The sequence below is a fragment of the Xiphophorus hellerii genome, chromosome 21 (genome assembly GCF_003331165.1).
Source record: "Xiphophorus hellerii strain 12219 chromosome 21, Xiphophorus_hellerii-4.1, whole genome shotgun sequence".
NCBI classification, from domain to species: Eukaryota; Metazoa; Chordata; class Actinopteri; order Cyprinodontiformes; family Poeciliidae; genus Xiphophorus; species Xiphophorus hellerii.
Window position 1 is genome coordinate 25,209,539 of NC_045692.1, and position 17,783 is coordinate 25,227,321.

Genomic DNA, 17,783 nt, shown 5'->3' on the forward strand with positions numbered 1-17,783 from the left:
ATGGGAGGCAGAGATGGCCAAAAGAATCTCTGATGAAACATGGGAGGGAGTCTGGACTGAGGCACATCGAGTCACAAACTCAAATACGTGGCGGGAATATAAATGGAAAATTATTATCAGATATTTCAGGACCCCAGATGTAGTTTCCAAGATGGATCCTAAAGTACCAAGCTTGTGTTGGAGAAACTGTGGCTCAGCGGTCACCAATCATACACACATTTTTTGGTCATGCCCCAAACTTCAAAACTTTTGGGATGAGGTGTACAGGGCTATAAACCAAATCTTCCCTGAAGTTATACCAAAGGATGTTACAGTTGCGTTACTTGATATTATACCAGATGGTTTGCAAGGACGAGCCAAAGTATATCTGTTAAATGTCCTTTTTACAGCAGCCCTGAATGCATTACAATCAGGTGGATGCAGTTGGAGCCACCTGCCTATGACTTATGGATTCAAAAAGTAAGGGAATTGTATAAAATGGAACAGATAACCTCCTCATTAAGACTTCAAAAAACCACTTTTAGTCTGCGCTGGGGGCAGCAGAAGCTCTGTTGATGTAAATAAACAAGTTTGTCTCTTGGCATATGGTGTTTAGCTATCCTGCCCAAAATGAATCCTTATTTTAATGTTGTATGGTGAGGAGTCTACAAATGTGATGCTGACGTTGTAAGATATCATGCCAAGATGTTTATTTTATGGAAGACTTCATATTGTCAACACTTGTGTTATGTACCATTGATGTATGGCTGTATTATTGCTCTGTAAAAATAATAAAAATAAAAAATGTAAGTTCTAAAAAAAAAAATTACTGAGAAACTCTGTGATAAAAACACTGAAGAAGATCTGAACACAAACTGCTGCAGAGAAGCAGAAGGTTTAAAGTTCTGATCCATCCTACCTGGATCACATGGACCCAGTATATAAACTGGGTCCAGTGTTCCCAGTAAAGAAGTTTCCCTCCTTCAGAGAGTTTAGAGACAACCTCTGAATTGTTGCTCTTTAAAGTTTTGGTTGTTTTTGTTTTCATGGATCATTTTCATCCATCACTGACTCACTGAAGCCTCATTAAAACTCTACTGATTGGCTGACATTCCTCATGTCTACTTAGCTTTAAGTTTGCATAAAAATTAAGTTACTTTTTATTTATTTGATGAAAATAAACAAGTTAATATTAAATAAATCTGTGGGGAGTCACATGAATCAGTTAGAAACTGGTTTCTTACTTCCTGTCTGAGGGTCCAGGTTCATCTTTGGACCGGTCACTCCTCATAGAGGGACAGACGGATCCTGGAGGTTCTGCTCTGTCCTCCTTTAGGTCCAAATCTTCCATCTTCTGGACCTCAGTGAATCTGAAAGAGAAACCAGAACCAGTCAGTTCCCAGTGATCCAGTAAGCAGAAAGTTGATTCTCATCATGTGTTCAGAGGATCAGAGGAACCTGATCCAGCAGGTAACATCTGGGTCTGAATTGTTCTCTCCTTCACTTCTTCATGACCTTCTGATGTCTGCTGGCTGATCCAAGAACCTTCTGGAGAACTTCTGACTTTATTAAGAACATTTCAAATCTGAGTCTGAAACCTAAACTGGAATCATGTTCCAGGTCTGTAGAAACATCCAGAGTGAGGTCAGATGTAGTGAATGAAGGAGTGAACATTTCCTATGAAGTGGTGATGTGTTGGTCCTGAACAGATGGGCTCAGTTAAAGCAGCGGTTCTGAAACCTTTGGGGTCCAGACCTCCTTTAGACGGGCTGCCAGTCCTCCTGCTGAGAGTCAGGTTTAGTCAGAGAGGCAGGAATATGTGGAAGGAATATTTTCCAGACGGACCAACAATCAGAGAGACTTCAGGATCAGGTGATCCATGGAGATCATGAGGAGTGATCTGATCACTCTCAGCTTTCAGCAGATCTGTTCAGTTTTCCAGCAGCTTAGAGAGACAAAGAGTTTCTCACTGCTGCAAGGAGAAACAAGAAGTCCAACTGGAAAAGAAAGAAGTCAGAGAGGAGGAAGAGAGGAAAATCTGTTGAGAGTTTAAATCTGGTTTGACTCCACAGATCAGAGAAACATCAGTTTCTGATGAACCCCAGACTGCTGAGGAAGGAGTGATGTGTCACATTTATGATTTAAATAATCAGAGAAACCAGTTTAACATGATGGAGTATTATGGACACACTAAGGAAATAAAAGATGAAAATACGAGAATAAAGTCAGAATATAACAACTTTATTCTCATAATATTATGAATTTCTTCCAAAAATAATTTCTATTTATCTTATTATGACCCTAATACTCTGTGATAGTTTACAAATGTTTTTGTTCTGGTTTTTCCTACTAAGATAAAAACAGTTCTGATCTTTAAAAGATTCATTCAGTTTTTATTTAGTTTCTATTCATGATGTCATTATTGCACACAATCAGATCATCTTTAGGTGTTAGTGCTGCCTAAAGGTGGGATCATGTGGGATCATGGTAGATCTCACAGTCGCAGTAACTAAGTTGTGGCACTTTGTTAAATATTTCTCTCATGAAATATAAATGTGTAATGTTGCCTTGTGTAACAACAATTTATAAGCAGCAACGTTTCACAATAAAGTTTTCATTTCAATGAATTTAATTTTACGCCTGTCTAAATACTTTCTTGATCAGCCCATAAATTAAAATCAATTCAATAAAGCACTACCCCTACAAGGACCCCATGATAGACGCTCTTCTATCCGTCCTGCCTAGAGGCGATGCTCACACCGATGCTCTATGGTAGGAACATCTGACCAGGTAGCACAGATCGTCACTGTTCTGTCGACTCGGGCCGCTGTGGGCGTCCCTTGATTTGGTCGGTTAGAAAAAGCTCCAGAGACCCATAAGAGACACGGAGGAACATGGAGCTGCAACACTGACCTCTATTGACAAGTGAACAACCTGGAGCTCAACACCAGCAAGACCAAGGAGGTCACAGTGGACCACAGCAGGTCCAGGAGGACAGAGCACCACCTGTTACAATTCAGGTGGAGGTGGTGGAGTGCGTAGGTAGACAACATCAGATTCCTGGGCGTCCACATCACCTCGGACCCGACCCGGTCACTGAACACCTCTGTTCTGACGAGGAAGGCCCAACAAAGACTCTTCTTCCTCAGGAAGTAGAACAGGGCTGGACTTCCTGCTCAGTGGCTCAAGAATTTCTACAGAGCCGTGATGGAGAGCATCCTCTGCCTCAGCACGACTGGGCTGTCCTGGATGGGACGACAACTGCACCATCCAGGACAAAAAGGACTTGGACCGGGTGGTGAAAACGGCCCAGTGGATGGTGGGGAGTCAGTTACCGAACCTGGACCTAATAAATACTGGCAGACTGCAAAGGAAGGCCAGTTGTGTTGCTGCTGATGATCCCACCCACCCAGGACACAAACTGTTTGTACCGCTACCGTCTGGGAAACGCTGCAGATACAGAAAGTGAACAACCACTTTATGGCTAAAGATCAGCTTTTCCCCAAGAGCTGAGAAATCAATCTGTCCACCTTCCATCCTCTCTGCCCCCTGCAGACACACCCACACCCTAATGCTGCACCCTGAGGCCTGATTAAGACTTTATTTATTCATCTATTCATCACTGAGGGCACCACTCCAATTTCATTATGTAGAAACACAACAAAAATCTTATGTCTTAAAACCACAAGTTATTTCTGTCCTCCGTCTCAAAATGGAGTCTGATCTGAAGAACAAAGTTAGTTTCATTTTCTATGTCACACAGTCACATGACTTGTGTGTTTTCATCACTAACAGAAGCGTCTAAAATCCTCATTTGATTTGTGGAATAAATATTTACAGTTAATAGTTCAGGTAGATTTTTTAGGCTCAAAGAAAACAATAAAGTTAAAAAACTTTCAGTATTTCTAGATTAACTCTCCTCTTACATTCGTTTCTGAGGTACAGCAATAATGTTCCTGGGTCAGTTTGACCTGTGGAGTGTTTAATCATGCTATAATGTCAGAAACCAAAATAATCCTCCAAAACATTTTTGTATCTTATTATCAACTCCAATACTAACCATTTCAATCAATATTTGTCCAATGATGTTTTTAATTTCTCAGAAATTAAGGATCAATGACGACAACCTGCTCATTTACTCATTTGGACATAAAAAATGGAATTTACATTTTTAATGTCCACTGAAAAAAAACCTAGACACACAAAGAAACAATAATTTCCTTGAAATTGATCTTTGGTAAATTTTTTATATTACACTTTTTTTCAATGGGTGATCTTTATAATTGAACTTGAGACACACATTCTGTTCAGGGTCAAATTGACCCGCTGATTAAAATCAAAACAAATAAGTCAAGCAGAGAGTATTTATGTTTTCCTCCACTTCTGCTGAGTGTCACTCAGTGTGGGTGGAGTTTGTCCACAGGAACAGAAAAGATTCCTGTCAACAGTTGCATGAACACTTTCTGCTTTCTCGCAGTTTCCTAGTGAAGTAAAGAGAATAGTGAGGGGGTGGGCTTGTGTGCGTGTGTGTGTGTGTGTGTGTGTGGGGGTGTGTGGGTGTGTGTGCGTGGGTGTGGGGGTGTGTTTGTGTGTGTGTGGTGAAAAATGGTTCGTAGCTGCAAGGAAACATAACAGGAGGGTTAAGAGATTCTGTAGTCAGACAAGTTCATCTACATTCTCATGAGCCTCTACTGGCAAAACAAACCTGTTCATCAACATTCAGATCATAAAGTCCCAACAGGCGAGATTATAATCTCATTGTTAAAGAGTTTTGACGTCTTTAACAGGCGTCAAAACTTAAAGACGTTTATTTCCAGAGTTAAAGTGACAAACTTTCTATTCAGAGCATTAAATGACAGCAGCGCAATAATATATCTGACATTAAACCACTTTTACACAAACAGAGAGATTATATTTAAACAGCGGAAGTTGCTGCTCAGATTAGTTCAAACTGGGACTGAAAGGTTCGGTCTGTTCTCGCTTCTCTGACCCGGAAACAGAGAAAAGCTTGAAAACGGGTCAGAACCAATTTTATAGAAAGTGTGTGTACTCACTGGATCTGCTGCTGAGATGTCTGCGTCACACAATGGAGGCGCTGCAGGTGTTCAGCTTGATACAGGTGAGGAGGAGGAGGAGCTCACCTTCTGATGTGTACACTGTAAAAAATAAGTGCCCTGCCCCGGGGCAGCTCAACATGTGGCTCAGGAAGCTGAGATCGAACTTACAACCTTCTGGTCACAAGACGACCACTCTACCACTGAGCCACAGCCGCCCTAAAAAAGCCACTGCATGATCCTTTTGCTAATCTTCTTTAAAACCCAGAATAACGAGCTACAATTCAGTGCAATTTAATATAAACAGTGAGTAGAAAAGGTAAACTAAAGGACAAACCATAAAAGCACAAGTACAGTGAAAATAAACAGAAATCATTAGTATTAAAAGAAGAAATTTTAATTCTTAAATCAATATGTTGCTATAAAAATTGAGCCGAGTTGCGGCACTGAGCCGTCGGCCACTAAACTTTACAAGTTTAACAATAATTCTGGACATGGTTGGAGTTCCTTAAACTCTTCTGGGGTCAATTTGCAGTGACCAACTGACCTGACCTACATGTTTTAGGAGATGTGGGGGGAACCGGAGCACCCGGAGAAAACCCACGCAAACACGGGGAGACCATGCAAACTCCACACAGACGGTCTCTGTGAAGACGCAGCGCTAACCGCTGCACCACCGTGCTGCCCACGTTTTTTCCAATTGGTTTGGGAAGGGATCTATTTTCTAGTTTGCCAATGGGGGAAAAATCTTTGCCTTTTTAAATTCTCTATTGACAGAGCGTGGCATGGCGCCCCGTTCACAGAGGCTACAACCTCCAAGCGTTCGATTCCTTGGTTCCTCTCTTGCACGTCTTTCTCCGTCTCTAAATATCTAAATCAAGAACATTAAACATGTTCTTGATCGTCTTCACTCTTGCTTTTCTTTGGCTTCTTTAATCGCAGAATGTTTCGTATTTTTTTCCAAAATGAAAATTTTGATTTCTTTTTTTTACCATCCTGCGTGGTTTTAGTATCTGGATTGTTTAAATCCTCCTGGATGGTTTCTCCAGCGATCTCGATCTCTGCCGGGGATTCCGGATCTGTGGAACAACCTGGTAAGGTTTCTCCTGGGAGTTCCTCCTCTGAACAAACCTCTTGATTTAAAACTTTAACCAGGTCCACTTGGTTCTGTGAATCTTCCTCCTGTTCTTGGAAAACTGCGATCTGTTTCTGCTGGAAATCTTTGTTCTCAGATCTGAGAGTGTCTTTAACTCTTTCCAAATCATTTTTCATACAACGTATCTCCTGATCATATTGTTGTTTTAGTGCAGAGACTTCGGTTTCGTACCGACAGTTTAGCTGCAGGTACAAACCGTTTACCTTCTCTAACTCAGCCAGTGCACTCCTTTCTTTCTCCTGCAGGAATTGAATCTCTTTGGTTGTTTTTTCTTGCAGGACGGTGTTCTCAGCTCTCATCTTTTCAAGTAGCTTCATGTCCTCCTCTGATTTCTCCATGTTAGTTTTTCTCTCTTGAATTAATTGCAAATTTAGTCTTTCCACTCGTTCTAGCAGAGCAGAGTAATTAATTTCATGGACCAGATTCTCTTTCTTTTCTCTAGACAGAGCTGTTTCCCCCTGCTGAATCATCTTCTGGAATGTTTCCACATCTTGTTTTAGTCCAATAACTTCACTTTCATATTTGCAGTTCAGTTCATTGTATGAACTTTTGACGTGATTTAATTCTTCCTTCAAAAGTTTCCTGCTGTCCTGCAGATATTGAATCTCTTTGGTTGTTTTTTCTTGCAGGACGGTGTTCTCAGCCCTCATCTTTTCAAGTAGCTCCATGTCCTTCTTTGATTTCTCCACGTTTGTTTTTCTCTCTTGATTTAGCTGCAAATTTAGTCTTTCCACTCGTTCTAGCAGAGCAGAATAATTTATTTCATGGATCAGATTTTCTTTCTTTTCTTTAGAAAGAGCTGTTTCCCCCTGCTGAATCATCTTCTGGAATGTTTCCACGTCTTGTTTTAGTCCAATAACTTCACTTTCATATTTGCAGTTCAGTTCATTGTATGAACTTTTCATTTGATTTAATTCTTCCTGCAAATGTTTCTCACTGTCTTGCAGGAATGAGATCTTTTGTGACATTTCTTGGAACATGTCGTCCTTCTCAGCTCTCCCATTCTCCAGGAGTCCTTGTTCCTCACTAAGCTGCTCTTCATCAAACGTTTGTGTCTCGGCCTCCTGCCTCACCAGAGCATCGTCTGCTTCGTACTTAGAGCGCAGCTCCTCGTAGGAAGTCTGCAGTTCGTCCAGTTCTTCTTGGAGGGCCTGACTTTTCACTTTCTCATCATGTATTTCAGCTTTAAGTGCTTCCTGGCTGAGGAGGTGGGCCACCTTTAAATCCACATATTCCTGTTGCAAGGGCTTCATCTTCATGTCTTTCACATCTTTGTAAGCCTTGGAAGCAGTGATCACAGCTTTAATGACTTCTGGATCACTGAACCTCTCTAGTCTCTCAAGTTCCCTCTTTGCGTCTTCGGCCTGGCTGATAAGCGTTTCTTTGATATCTGTCTGCCTTTGTAACTGGAGTTTCGTCTCTTCCAGCTCCTCCTTCAGGTGGGCCAGTCTTTGGTTGTCTTCAAACCTTCCGGCTCTCTCTATTTCTAGAAGGGAGTTCAGTCTTTGGATTTCCCAGTGTAAGGCATTCGGCTGTGCAGGAGGGAACCTGCCTTCGGGGTTTTCCTGGACTCCCCTTCTCGCATGGGGTCCCATCATCCCACTGTGGTATCTCGGCGTATGATGAGACATTTTCTCCTAAATACAATCAGTAAAATAGTCGATTGGTAAACTACCTGAACGGTCGATCGGAAAGAGCTTTGAACGTCTGAACTGGTCAGTGATATTGCAAGCAATGAAAAATATGCAGAATTGTGTTACATACAATTCTGCAGTTGATGACATCACAGACTGCATGGCCAGTGACATCACAGAATCTTCCTTTGCTGGCGGTGTGACATCATTCCACCACCAAATATCTTCCTCTTTATTCTTGTTTACATTCAAAATAATCCAGGATTCACTTGTTTTTGTCCCAAATATCAGGGCATCAAACTCATTTCCATTTGGGCCAAATCAAAAATCAGGATGTTCTTAAAGGGCCTGTTGGGCCGAAACGTATTGATAAAAACCAATTCAATTGTTAAAATATCAATAAATAGGTGTTTCAGCATTCAGTAAGTGTTTCTTAAAACAACATCATATTGAACATCTTTTCACACTAATCAGTTCATCCAGGATTGTTTTTGTGGTTCTCTGCAATCAACATCACAGATTTTGTGGTGCAAATTTAGAAATATTTGTAATTCGTTAGGAATTGTTTTGATATTTGCACTAATATATGATGTTAAATGTGATCTTTTATTAATTGCTCCATCAGTCATGGACTATAACTTGACATCAAGTCAGGCTGAAACAGCAGCCACTGGAACCCAAATGGTTTCGGCCAATTTTGAGAAAAAAAAGTTGCTAAAATCAGAAAAAAATGTGGGGATCTGTTGATTTTTGTGTGAATTTTGCAGTTATTAAAACTGGAAGGGCCTATTGCTGTAATGTGGGGTCTAGAGGGCCACATAAAGAGCTATGGGGGGCCAGATTTGGCCCTCGGGCCTTGAGTTTGGCACATGTGCCATATATGATCATCTCATGTGAACTCTTTTCAGTATCTGTTTCTTGAGAGTTTTTTTTATCTTTTTTTTATTTAATATATTGTTTTCAACAAATTAACAAAACTGCAGGACAGTTATCAAAATCCAATGATATCCGGATCATCGATCAGACCGCGATGACCAGTTGGCGTGACGCTGGCATTGGGATCTTCTATATTGTCATCATCAGTGAGTGAGTCCAAACAGGATTGCAGTTACAAATAAATTCCAGAATACGACTGTCCAACTGTCATTTATGTAACCAGAAAATAAACAACACAAACAGTGATACCCCAACCCAACCCAGGTTATTAAGGATAGAAGATAGAACAGCAAATAGATAAATGGGGGAAACAGAAAGAAAAAAAAGGGGGGAAGGTTAATATGTACAACTAAAACAAGATAACTAAATAAAATATTCAGCTCCTCCGCATTCTGCTGGAAATGAGTGCATCAGGGTTTATTAAGTCACTTGTGTACCAACCGAGAGGCCAACCTACAGCCTTTCTGACAGGCAGGGAGGCAGCAGGGCCACAGAGCAGACGCTAGTCTGTCACTACCAGTGTCCAGTGGTATTACTCAAAAGTTCAAGGAATGGCCCCCACGTCCCAACATATCTGGGTACATTATTATTGAGAGATCAGTAACACCTGCACAGAGGAGCTCAGGAAGAAAATATGAGGACTAAACATTAAATCTGTGTCAACAACAAATCAGACCCAAAACTGTAAAAAACAAAACAACTAATGTTTAACTCTGAACAAACAGCAGGCTAAATTCAACCAAAACTGAACTTTTCTGGATCGACTAGGCGCCAGACAGCAGAGAGATTCCTGCCTAAAAGAACTAAAGCACTCTGGCAGTGAAACCGGATCAAATAATCACAGGTACAACTCAGAACCATGTTCTGCTGGAACCACAACAGGAAGCAAACCCCTGGATTTATCCAGCAATCAGAGTCAGAGAAACCTAACAGAGATTAATGTTCAAAGATTTGAGTTAGCAAACCAAACTTCAGCTCCTCCTTGTCCAACACGGCACCAGAACGACACCAGAACAACACCAGAACGGCACCAGAACGGCACCAGAACGACCCTCCGACCCGCAAACATCAAGAAATCAACCAGACAGCAACATTATAACAGCAGCAGAAACTGGAAAGGCAGCAGGAGCATCATCATTGTTAACGATTTAAACATGAAAACAGCATTAGCATCATGCTAAGCAGAGCAACGTAAGCATCAACTAAACCACAACGTTCAGAGCTGATTATCAGCAAAGAACAAATGTTAGTGGCTGATGAACAGAGGAAGTAAACAGCAGAAAAGAGCAAAGCAATATGGAAACTAAAAGTGATAAAACAGAAGCTGTGGCTGACGGCCAGCTGCAAAATCCTCTGTTTTGTCAAACAAGATGGAGAATCCGGTCCAACGTTTCCTTTCCTGCTATGATCTCCATGATCACCAAAGTGATACAAAACTTTCTGTCATTTTCTATGATAGATCAAATATTTCCAGCCGCCAAAAGCATTGAGCTCAGCGATGCTGATTGGCCAAATGTTTGTTTTTTGAAATGATTGAACTTCTGGAGAGAAATAATACGAGTCTCAGCCATAATAATGTTTTACATTTAAAACGTATGGTTTGATAAAAAGACTCCTAAAAGTACATTTGTTTCACAAGTAAATGTTTTTCTTACAAAGTGAAGATAATTATTGATGACAAACTGATTGTTAAGAGTTTCTTCTCAGACAGAACCGTTTGGTTCGGGTCAGAACCTCTTCAGATGCTTTAGATGTTCAGCTGGAGCTGATTTTATTCAGTGTTTCATCAGCAGCTACATGTCAGACAGGAAACTGGGATCTTTTATCATGGAAACAAAAACAGATTCTGATCACGATCTCCATCCAGTCTGAGGTTCAGGTTGGAAAAGAACCAATAGAGCAAAACAACAATAAATACAGAGAATCGATCAACAGGAAAGTTTGAGAGAACTGAATGAAAACCAGAACCACTGAACATAAACATACAGCTTTATGTTCAGTTTTATATATCTATAAATCCTCCATCGTTCATATTGCTCACCTATTTTTGTACCTTTAGCATCTTCCTCTAGGGCGATCCCACACCGCAGCCTCCATCACTCATAACTCCATCAATTCGCTCTTGGTGGATGTTTGTGATGCAGTTATCTGAGGGAAGGACCAGGATTAAACCTGGAACCTGTGAGAACGAAGCCATTTGCTCTGTCGCCCTTCAGTAAGTCAGCTGACTGTAACCACCATCTTCCTGTTTTTCTGCAGCCTGAGTTGTTTCTCTTTTCACCATCATGACAGCTTCCTATTCACCCAGATACTCCAACAGGCCAGGCTGCATATTTATGAACTATTTCCAGACTCATCAACAAAAGACAGAATCTGAAACTCTGAGGTTCTTACTAACGGTTGGTCTCTGCCTGACCTGGAGGGAAACGTTACCTCCTTCATCCTCCTGAGTTTTATATAAACTGAGGTTCATTGGTGGCTTTTAAATATTTTCCAGAGTTTTGGTGTTTGTAGCTTATAAATAATGTTATTTTAAAGTAAGTACTTAAAAAAATCCTTCCTTTTAATACATTTTAAACAATTTGTATTGTATGTTATGGTCTGTGCTCATGCTCTAACATGTAGTAATTATCTTTATGGTTCAAATTATCTTCATGTTTTAGTAAAACATGAAGCTTTTAACAACATTTGACTAAAACACAGAATCCATGTAGAATGGAGTCAAATTCATGAAGTTTTCTTCTTCAGTGATTTTAAAACATATTTATATGTGCAGTTACTTTGAGACCACCAGAGGGCGCTAGTGTGTTGAAAACATTTAACAGGTTCCTGATTTAATCTTCCAGTAAAATCATATTAAAACTGATTTAACTTTTAGAATTTATTTTAAAACTTAAGAGACATTTTATTTCTTTATTTAAAACTGAATTACTTTACCTCAGTATTATTGGTTGAATTTCACCCATGAAATCTTTCATTTTTACTTTTTATTTTTCTTTTATATGGTTTTCTTGTCTCCTTTATTTTTCACTGTGAGCCAATCAGATTTGACCGGTAGCTACGTACTTCCTGTCTGCCTCCATTTTATGAGGAAGCTACTGAAGCTACCAACTGTATAGCAAATTAAAGTTACTGAAAACAGGAAACTAGGAACAAAAACTGCAGTTTTTCTGTCTTCATATCACATTTCTGAGACCCAACACTCCTGGTCTGTCTTGAAAAACAGATTATTGATCTCAGTGAAGTGTGTTTTAAATATTTATAAAGGAATGTGAATAATATCTACTGTAAAGTCAAATAAATGATAAATACATCATAATGATTAGACTTTAAAAGTTTAAAAACTTTCATTCATGCATCAGATTATACAGAACAAAACAGCCTTAGAAACGTAAGATAATAAAAAATATTAAATTACTGAAATCTCCTTTTACATTATATTGTTTATTTTAGAATTAATAAATTTTTAAGAATTTGTTTAATTCTTAAAAATCCATCACCTTATTGTGCTTCACTTTATTAAAAACAGAACCAATATCGAACCAATAAAAGCTCCAACAGGGAAAAAGTCTCAATCAATAATAAACCAACAAAGTTTCATGTCATCGTTATGAATGTTGGAGAATCGAATCAAACTGATCTACGTTGGTCTGAACATGAAGAGCGTTTGGTGGAAGATCCAGTTCCGTCACTTCTTAAAGTGGATCCGCCTTTCAGGTCCACCAGAACCGCTTCGGTGGTTCTGGAGGCTTCAACCTGTTTGAAGGAGGTGGATCCTGTCCACTGTCGCCACATGCTTGCTGCAAAGTCCACGACTCCATGCCATCGTTTCCAGTTTGAACACATGAACTGGTCGTCAAACAGACACCAGTACGCCTCCGTCCAGGACAGCAACACCTTCGGTAATTTAAATAACCAACCAAGTCCCATCTTGCATTGTTGGGTTGATGAACTTGGACTATTCCGTTTTATTCTCCCTGTTTTATTAGTTGACTTTTGTTTTGGTCCAATCGTCCAGGTGTGGAACAGAAACATCTGGATCCACATCAGCCTGCTGGAACCTGAACATCCACTGTAACTAAAGTGTATAATAAATCCTTCCTAATCTCTCTGACTGTGTAATTCAGAGTACTAAGCCCATCTTTGATTATATTAAAATAGGTTTCTGTCAGTTTCTGACCTCTTCTTGGGTTTGGATCGTTGTGAGAATCTCTCTCATGTTGTATCATCTTGTACCTCCCAGTGACGGAGTCTGGTCTGGATATGAACATCCGTCTGTAAGAGATCCGCTGCGACATGTCGTCGTCTTCACCCCCCCAGCCCCAGAAGGTGTTTGAAAAGCCGTTGACTTTAAGGAACTGCTGTTTGGACAACGCTGAGACGCCACCGAAGATGGTGGCGTAGGGCAGGATGAAGTTAAACTTGTCCACAGCCACAGATAAATGTCTGGGATGGTCAGAACATCTGTAGAGGTTTCTGTCATCTATTGGTACCAGGTCTACGTCAGAAAAGACAAAACAGTCGTAATCGTATTCCTTCAGTGCTTCAACAAATCCGATGTTCATCAGCTTGGCCCGGTTGAACGCTTCGTCTCCGTCCTGGTTGATGACGTACACACCGTAGTCCAGCTGCTGACGCATCAGGACCGGATGGACGTAGTGGAGCCAGTGGGTCAGGTGTTCATACCGGTTTCTGAACGGGATGATGACAGCCACCTAGAAGATGGACGTAAAATAAAATACTGAATCTGCAGAATTATCTGAGCTATAAACCCAACTGGCATTACGGGATTTAAATGGAAGCTTGTTCTGCTGTAGCACAGACGGTTCATTCAACATCTAGAATAGCATTAAAATGTTTACCAAAACTTTGCTGATGAAGTTTTATTTAAATTCAGAACTATATAACATTTGTATACTTATATGTAAAACATGAAGTTATAATGCAGAAGCTTTTGGTTGTTAAAGTCCAGTCTGTGCAGGACGGTGTGTTGGGTTTCAGTTCAAATCAAATGACGGTTCATTTATCAGCAGAACTTTATAACAGGCTGGACCGTTTGAATCAGCTGTTCTGGAGCTGAGACATTCAAACCGGCCGGTCCAGACCGTTCGGGTCTGGAGGTTCTGCTCCAGACCCGGTTCTGCTGACCACCTGACCGTTTCATCCAGGTGAGCTGAAGCAGAGATCGACCCAAAACGAGTTAAACTCCCTGTTTTAAATGAACGGCTCATTTAAGAGAAATCTAAAACTCAACACATAATAAAAAGTTGAGTAACTTGTAGAACTAAATGTATTGAAAATAACAGCATAAAATCAGTTTAAGTTTCTTGTTTTTTACCTGTTTTTATAGGAACAGAAACATTTTACTTCATCCTTGGACCTTCGAGCATTTCACATTTTTATGTATGTCAAAATGTTTATCTTGTTTTCTCAAATAAATAAATCAGTAAGAAGGTTTGAAACAGCGACCCCTGGCGGCAAAACATGCAGTTTTAACTTTAATCTCTGTCCATTTCTGACTATTTTTGATCAAAATCTAATAATTTTTCTAAACATCTGAGTTTCTTTGTGTTTTGGAGGAAACTTTTTAATCTATAGAAGTTTCTCTCTCTGAAACCTCAGAACATTCTAGTTCTCATCAGTCTGCGGACATTCTGACGTCAGAGGAAATCTGATAATATAAAATTTAGAATTTTTAAAAGACATACTTTAATTTTATTTTAGAAATGTTTTGTATTCAGCGGATCAAAACTTCAATCAATCACATTTTATTTGTATAGCACATTTCAGCAGCAAGGCATTTCAAAGATCTTTGTTATGTTCCGGGGTTCTCTGGTTCTCTTGGTGGGGTTTTTCCTGTGCGCCTTTTCCACCTCTTACCACCAGATGGCGACAGGTTCCGGTTGGAGTGCGGTGGTGTCATCATCCACAGCTGTCATCAATTACCCTCATCAGCGGAACATACTGGAGTTGACCGCCAGTCCAGCGTCGCCTGAGTGTTTGCCAGTCACGGTACCTCTGAGCCCCTTGAGCCCTGTCTCTGTGTTCCTCGTTACCTTGAGCCTTCCAGTGACTCTCTTTGTGTTTCTCTGTTGCCTTCAGGTGATCCCTTTGACACTCTGGACCCGCTGACCAGATCCTGGCAGTTTTCCTGATTTCAGAACCGCCCTCGTGACGCCGTGGAAAGTACCCACTGGTTGCCCGAGTTCCCAGACTCACCTCTCCGTTGTTTTACAAGTATCTCCTGGATCCCACGGCTGGCGGTCGAACCACTCCTCTGTGTCTCCGTTGCACCCGAGCCTACCTGTCCGTTCTCCGCCGCACTCCTCCATTGTTCCTGGACCCACTAAGAGACCGAGACCCTGTTCATAAAGATGTCAGTGAATACGTCCAAGCCTGCACCACCTGCTCCAGAAATAAAACATCTCATCAACCTCCGTCAGGTCTCCTACAACCTCTCCCCGTTCCCAAACGACCATGGTCCCACATAGCCATAGACTTTGTTACCGGCTTACCTCCTTCCAAGGGCATGACCACCATCCTCTCCATCGTCGACCGTTTCTCCAAGGCCTGCCACTTCGTTCCCCTCCGTAAATTACCCACAGCTTTCCAAACCGCACAACTCCTGGTCAAGCACGTGTTCCGGCTCCATGGGATTCCACGAGAGATCCTTTCAGACCGAGGTCCCCAGTTCATTTCCCAGGTTTGGAAAAGTTTCTGTTCTACTCTTAATGCATCTGTTTCTCTCACGTCCGGTTTTCATCCCCAGACCAACGGTCAAACTGAACGGCTCAATCAAGACCTTGAGACCACCCTCCGCTGCTTCACCTCCACCAACCCCTCCGACTGGTCCCGATTCCTTCCTTGGGTGGAGTACGCTCACAACAGCCACGTTTCAGCAGCTACCGGTATGTCACCATTTGAAGCATCCCTTGGTTATCAACCCCCTCTACTACCCTCAGAGGAAGAAGATATTTCAGTCACTTCCGTCCGTCACCACATTCGCCGTTGCCGTCTGGAACACAATCGTCCATAACCTCAACCAAACAGCAGCGCGTAATAAGCGCCAGGCTGACTGTAAGCGGAGACCCGCACCCGTATACACCCCTGGTCAACAGGTATGGCTCTCTTCACGCGACATTCCCCTCAAATCCATTTCCAAAAAACTCTCTCCCCGCTATATTGGTCCGTTCCCCATCGCAGCCGTAATCAGTCCATCTGCTGTTCGTCTCCGTCTGCCCGCCTCCCTCCGCGTCCATCCTACCTTCCATGTGTCTCAGATTAACCCCGTCCAGACCAGTACGCTCTGCCCTCCGGCCGAACCCCCTCCACCCCCCTGTGACATTGATGGTCATCCTGCCTACGACGTCCGCCGGATCGTGGACTCCCGTCGGCGAGGTCGCGGCAGGCAGTACCTCGTCGATTGGGAGGGCTACGGTCCGGAGGAGCGTTCCTGGATCCCTGGTTCGTTCATCTTAGATCGTTCCCTCATCTCCGACTATCGCTCCTCGTTGCCGTCCAGCTCTTCTAGGCCGCCAGGTAGCGACCGTTGAGGGGGGGGTACTGTTATGTTCCGGGATTCTCTGGTTCTCTTGGTGGGGTTTTCCTGTGCGCCTTTTCCACCTCTTACCACCAGATGGCGACAGGTTCCGGTTGGAGTGCGGTGGTGTCATCATCCACAGCTGTCCACAATTACCCTCATCAGCGGAACATACTGGAGTTGACCGCCAGTCCAGCGTCGCCTGAGTGTTTGCCAGTCACGGTACCTCTGAGCCCCTTGAGCCCTGTCTCTGTGTTCCTCATTACCTTGAGCCTTCCAGTGATTCTCTTTGTGTTTCTCTGTTGCCTTCAGGTGATCCCTTTGACACTCTGGACCCGCTGACCAGATCCTGGCAGTTTTCCTGGTTTCAGAACCGCCCTCGTGATGCCGTGGAAAGTACCCACTGGTTGCCCGAGTTCCCAGACTCACCTCTCCGTTGTTTTACAAGTATCTCCTGGATCCCACGGCTGGCGGTGGAACCTCTCCTCTGTGTCTCCGTTGCACCCGAGCCTACCTGTCCGTTCTCCGCCGCACTCCTCCGTTGTTCCTGGACCCACTAAGAGACCGAGACCCTGGACATACTCAGTTACCCTCCAAGATTCAGATCCAACCACCACAAGTAAGAACAGTCTGCGTTTGATCTGAGATTTCCATGTTCCCACGACCCCTGAACTCACCAGTCTGCTCTTTCCCCTCGCAGTGAACCACTGCTGCCCGTTACCGTTGATTCCCTGGACCAGACCACTTTGCCACACTCTGATAATTGTGTAATCTTAATAAATCACTTAAACTGATTCCTACTCTCCTGTCTTGTGTTCTGCATGTGGGCTAGAAATCTTCTCTTCCATTACTGCTTCACTAATGGAGGAGTGAAGCAGTAATGGACCCAACTCTGACCTTTTGGTCCAGATCAGAATTGGGTAATGACGAGTTACATTTACTTGAGAAACCTTTTTTGGGAAAAAATACTTTTAGGGGTATTTTTACTGTGCTGCACTTTTTACTTTAATTCATGGGTTCTCTACCTGTAGTCCACATAGACCAGATATCTACAGTATGTTCAGATGTCTGAATGCTGCTGCCAGCCTGAAGGAGTCAACTGACCTCTGCTCTTCCGTGAGGAAGTCCAGGACCGAAGGCTGGAAGACGTTCAGACCAGAGCTTCCAGAGATCCCAGTCTGATGATTAATCTGCTTACACACTGCATAATAATTGTATAATACATTTAAGAAAACAGATTTGTCATTTAAAAAAATATTTTTCTGTAGAAGATCATCTGAATAAAAGCAATTCATCAGAGAATCTAAGACCAAGACTGAGGCCAAGACCTGGAAAATAAACAGATATTAAAAACACATCCTGGACATATCAATAAATCAGGCAATTTAACATTATTATTATTATTAGCCCATGCTGGCATGCTATGCCTCACAAAGGGGGAATTCCCAAAACCATCAAAACCAGTAGAATCAGTGGGATTTACA

General features: G+C 42.1%; 3 protein-coding genes across 8 annotated transcripts in view; 1 reads left to right on the top strand and 2 right to left on the bottom strand.

Moving 5' to 3' along the window:
• LOC116712074 (NACHT, LRR and PYD domains-containing protein 3-like) overlaps positions 1-17,783 on the bottom strand; it is a 1,065,068-nt gene that overhangs the window by 424,983 nt on the left and 622,302 nt on the right. The window lies entirely within an intron of this gene.
• On the bottom strand, positions 12,230-13,585 carry LOC116712176 (beta-1,4-galactosyltransferase 1-like). Its single transcript, XM_032552072.1, has one exon. The coding sequence runs from the start codon at positions 13,397-13,399 to the stop codon at positions 12,806-12,808; it is 594 nt and encodes a 197-aa protein (XP_032407963.1). The 5' UTR covers positions 13,400-13,585; the 3' UTR covers positions 12,230-12,805.
• LOC116712161 (uncharacterized) lies at positions 13,680-17,093 on the top strand. 2 transcript variants are annotated; one of them, XM_032552055.1, is made up of 4 exons: positions 13,680-14,771; positions 14,862-16,521; positions 16,612-16,918; positions 17,000-17,093. In XM_032552055.1, exon 2 carries the CDS (start codon positions 15,410-15,412, stop codon positions 16,310-16,312), a length of 903 nt encoding a protein of 300 aa, XP_032407946.1. In that variant the 5' UTR covers positions 13,680-14,771; positions 14,862-15,409; the 3' UTR covers positions 16,313-16,521; positions 16,612-16,918; positions 17,000-17,093. The 2 variants fall into 2 exon arrangements, with proteins under 2 accessions (XP_032407946.1, XP_032407947.1); XM_032552056.1 differs by lacking the exon at positions 13,680-14,771 and having other exon boundaries at positions 14,786-16,521.

Coding starts and splice junctions, on each gene's coding strand:
- LOC116712161 (XM_032552055.1), top strand. CDS start 15,410: ATGGGATTCCACGAGAGATCCTTTCAGACCGAGGTCCCCAGTTCATTT.
- LOC116712176 (XM_032552072.1), bottom strand. CDS start 13,399: ATGCGTCAGCAGCTGGACTACGGTGTGTACGTCATCAACCAGGACGGA.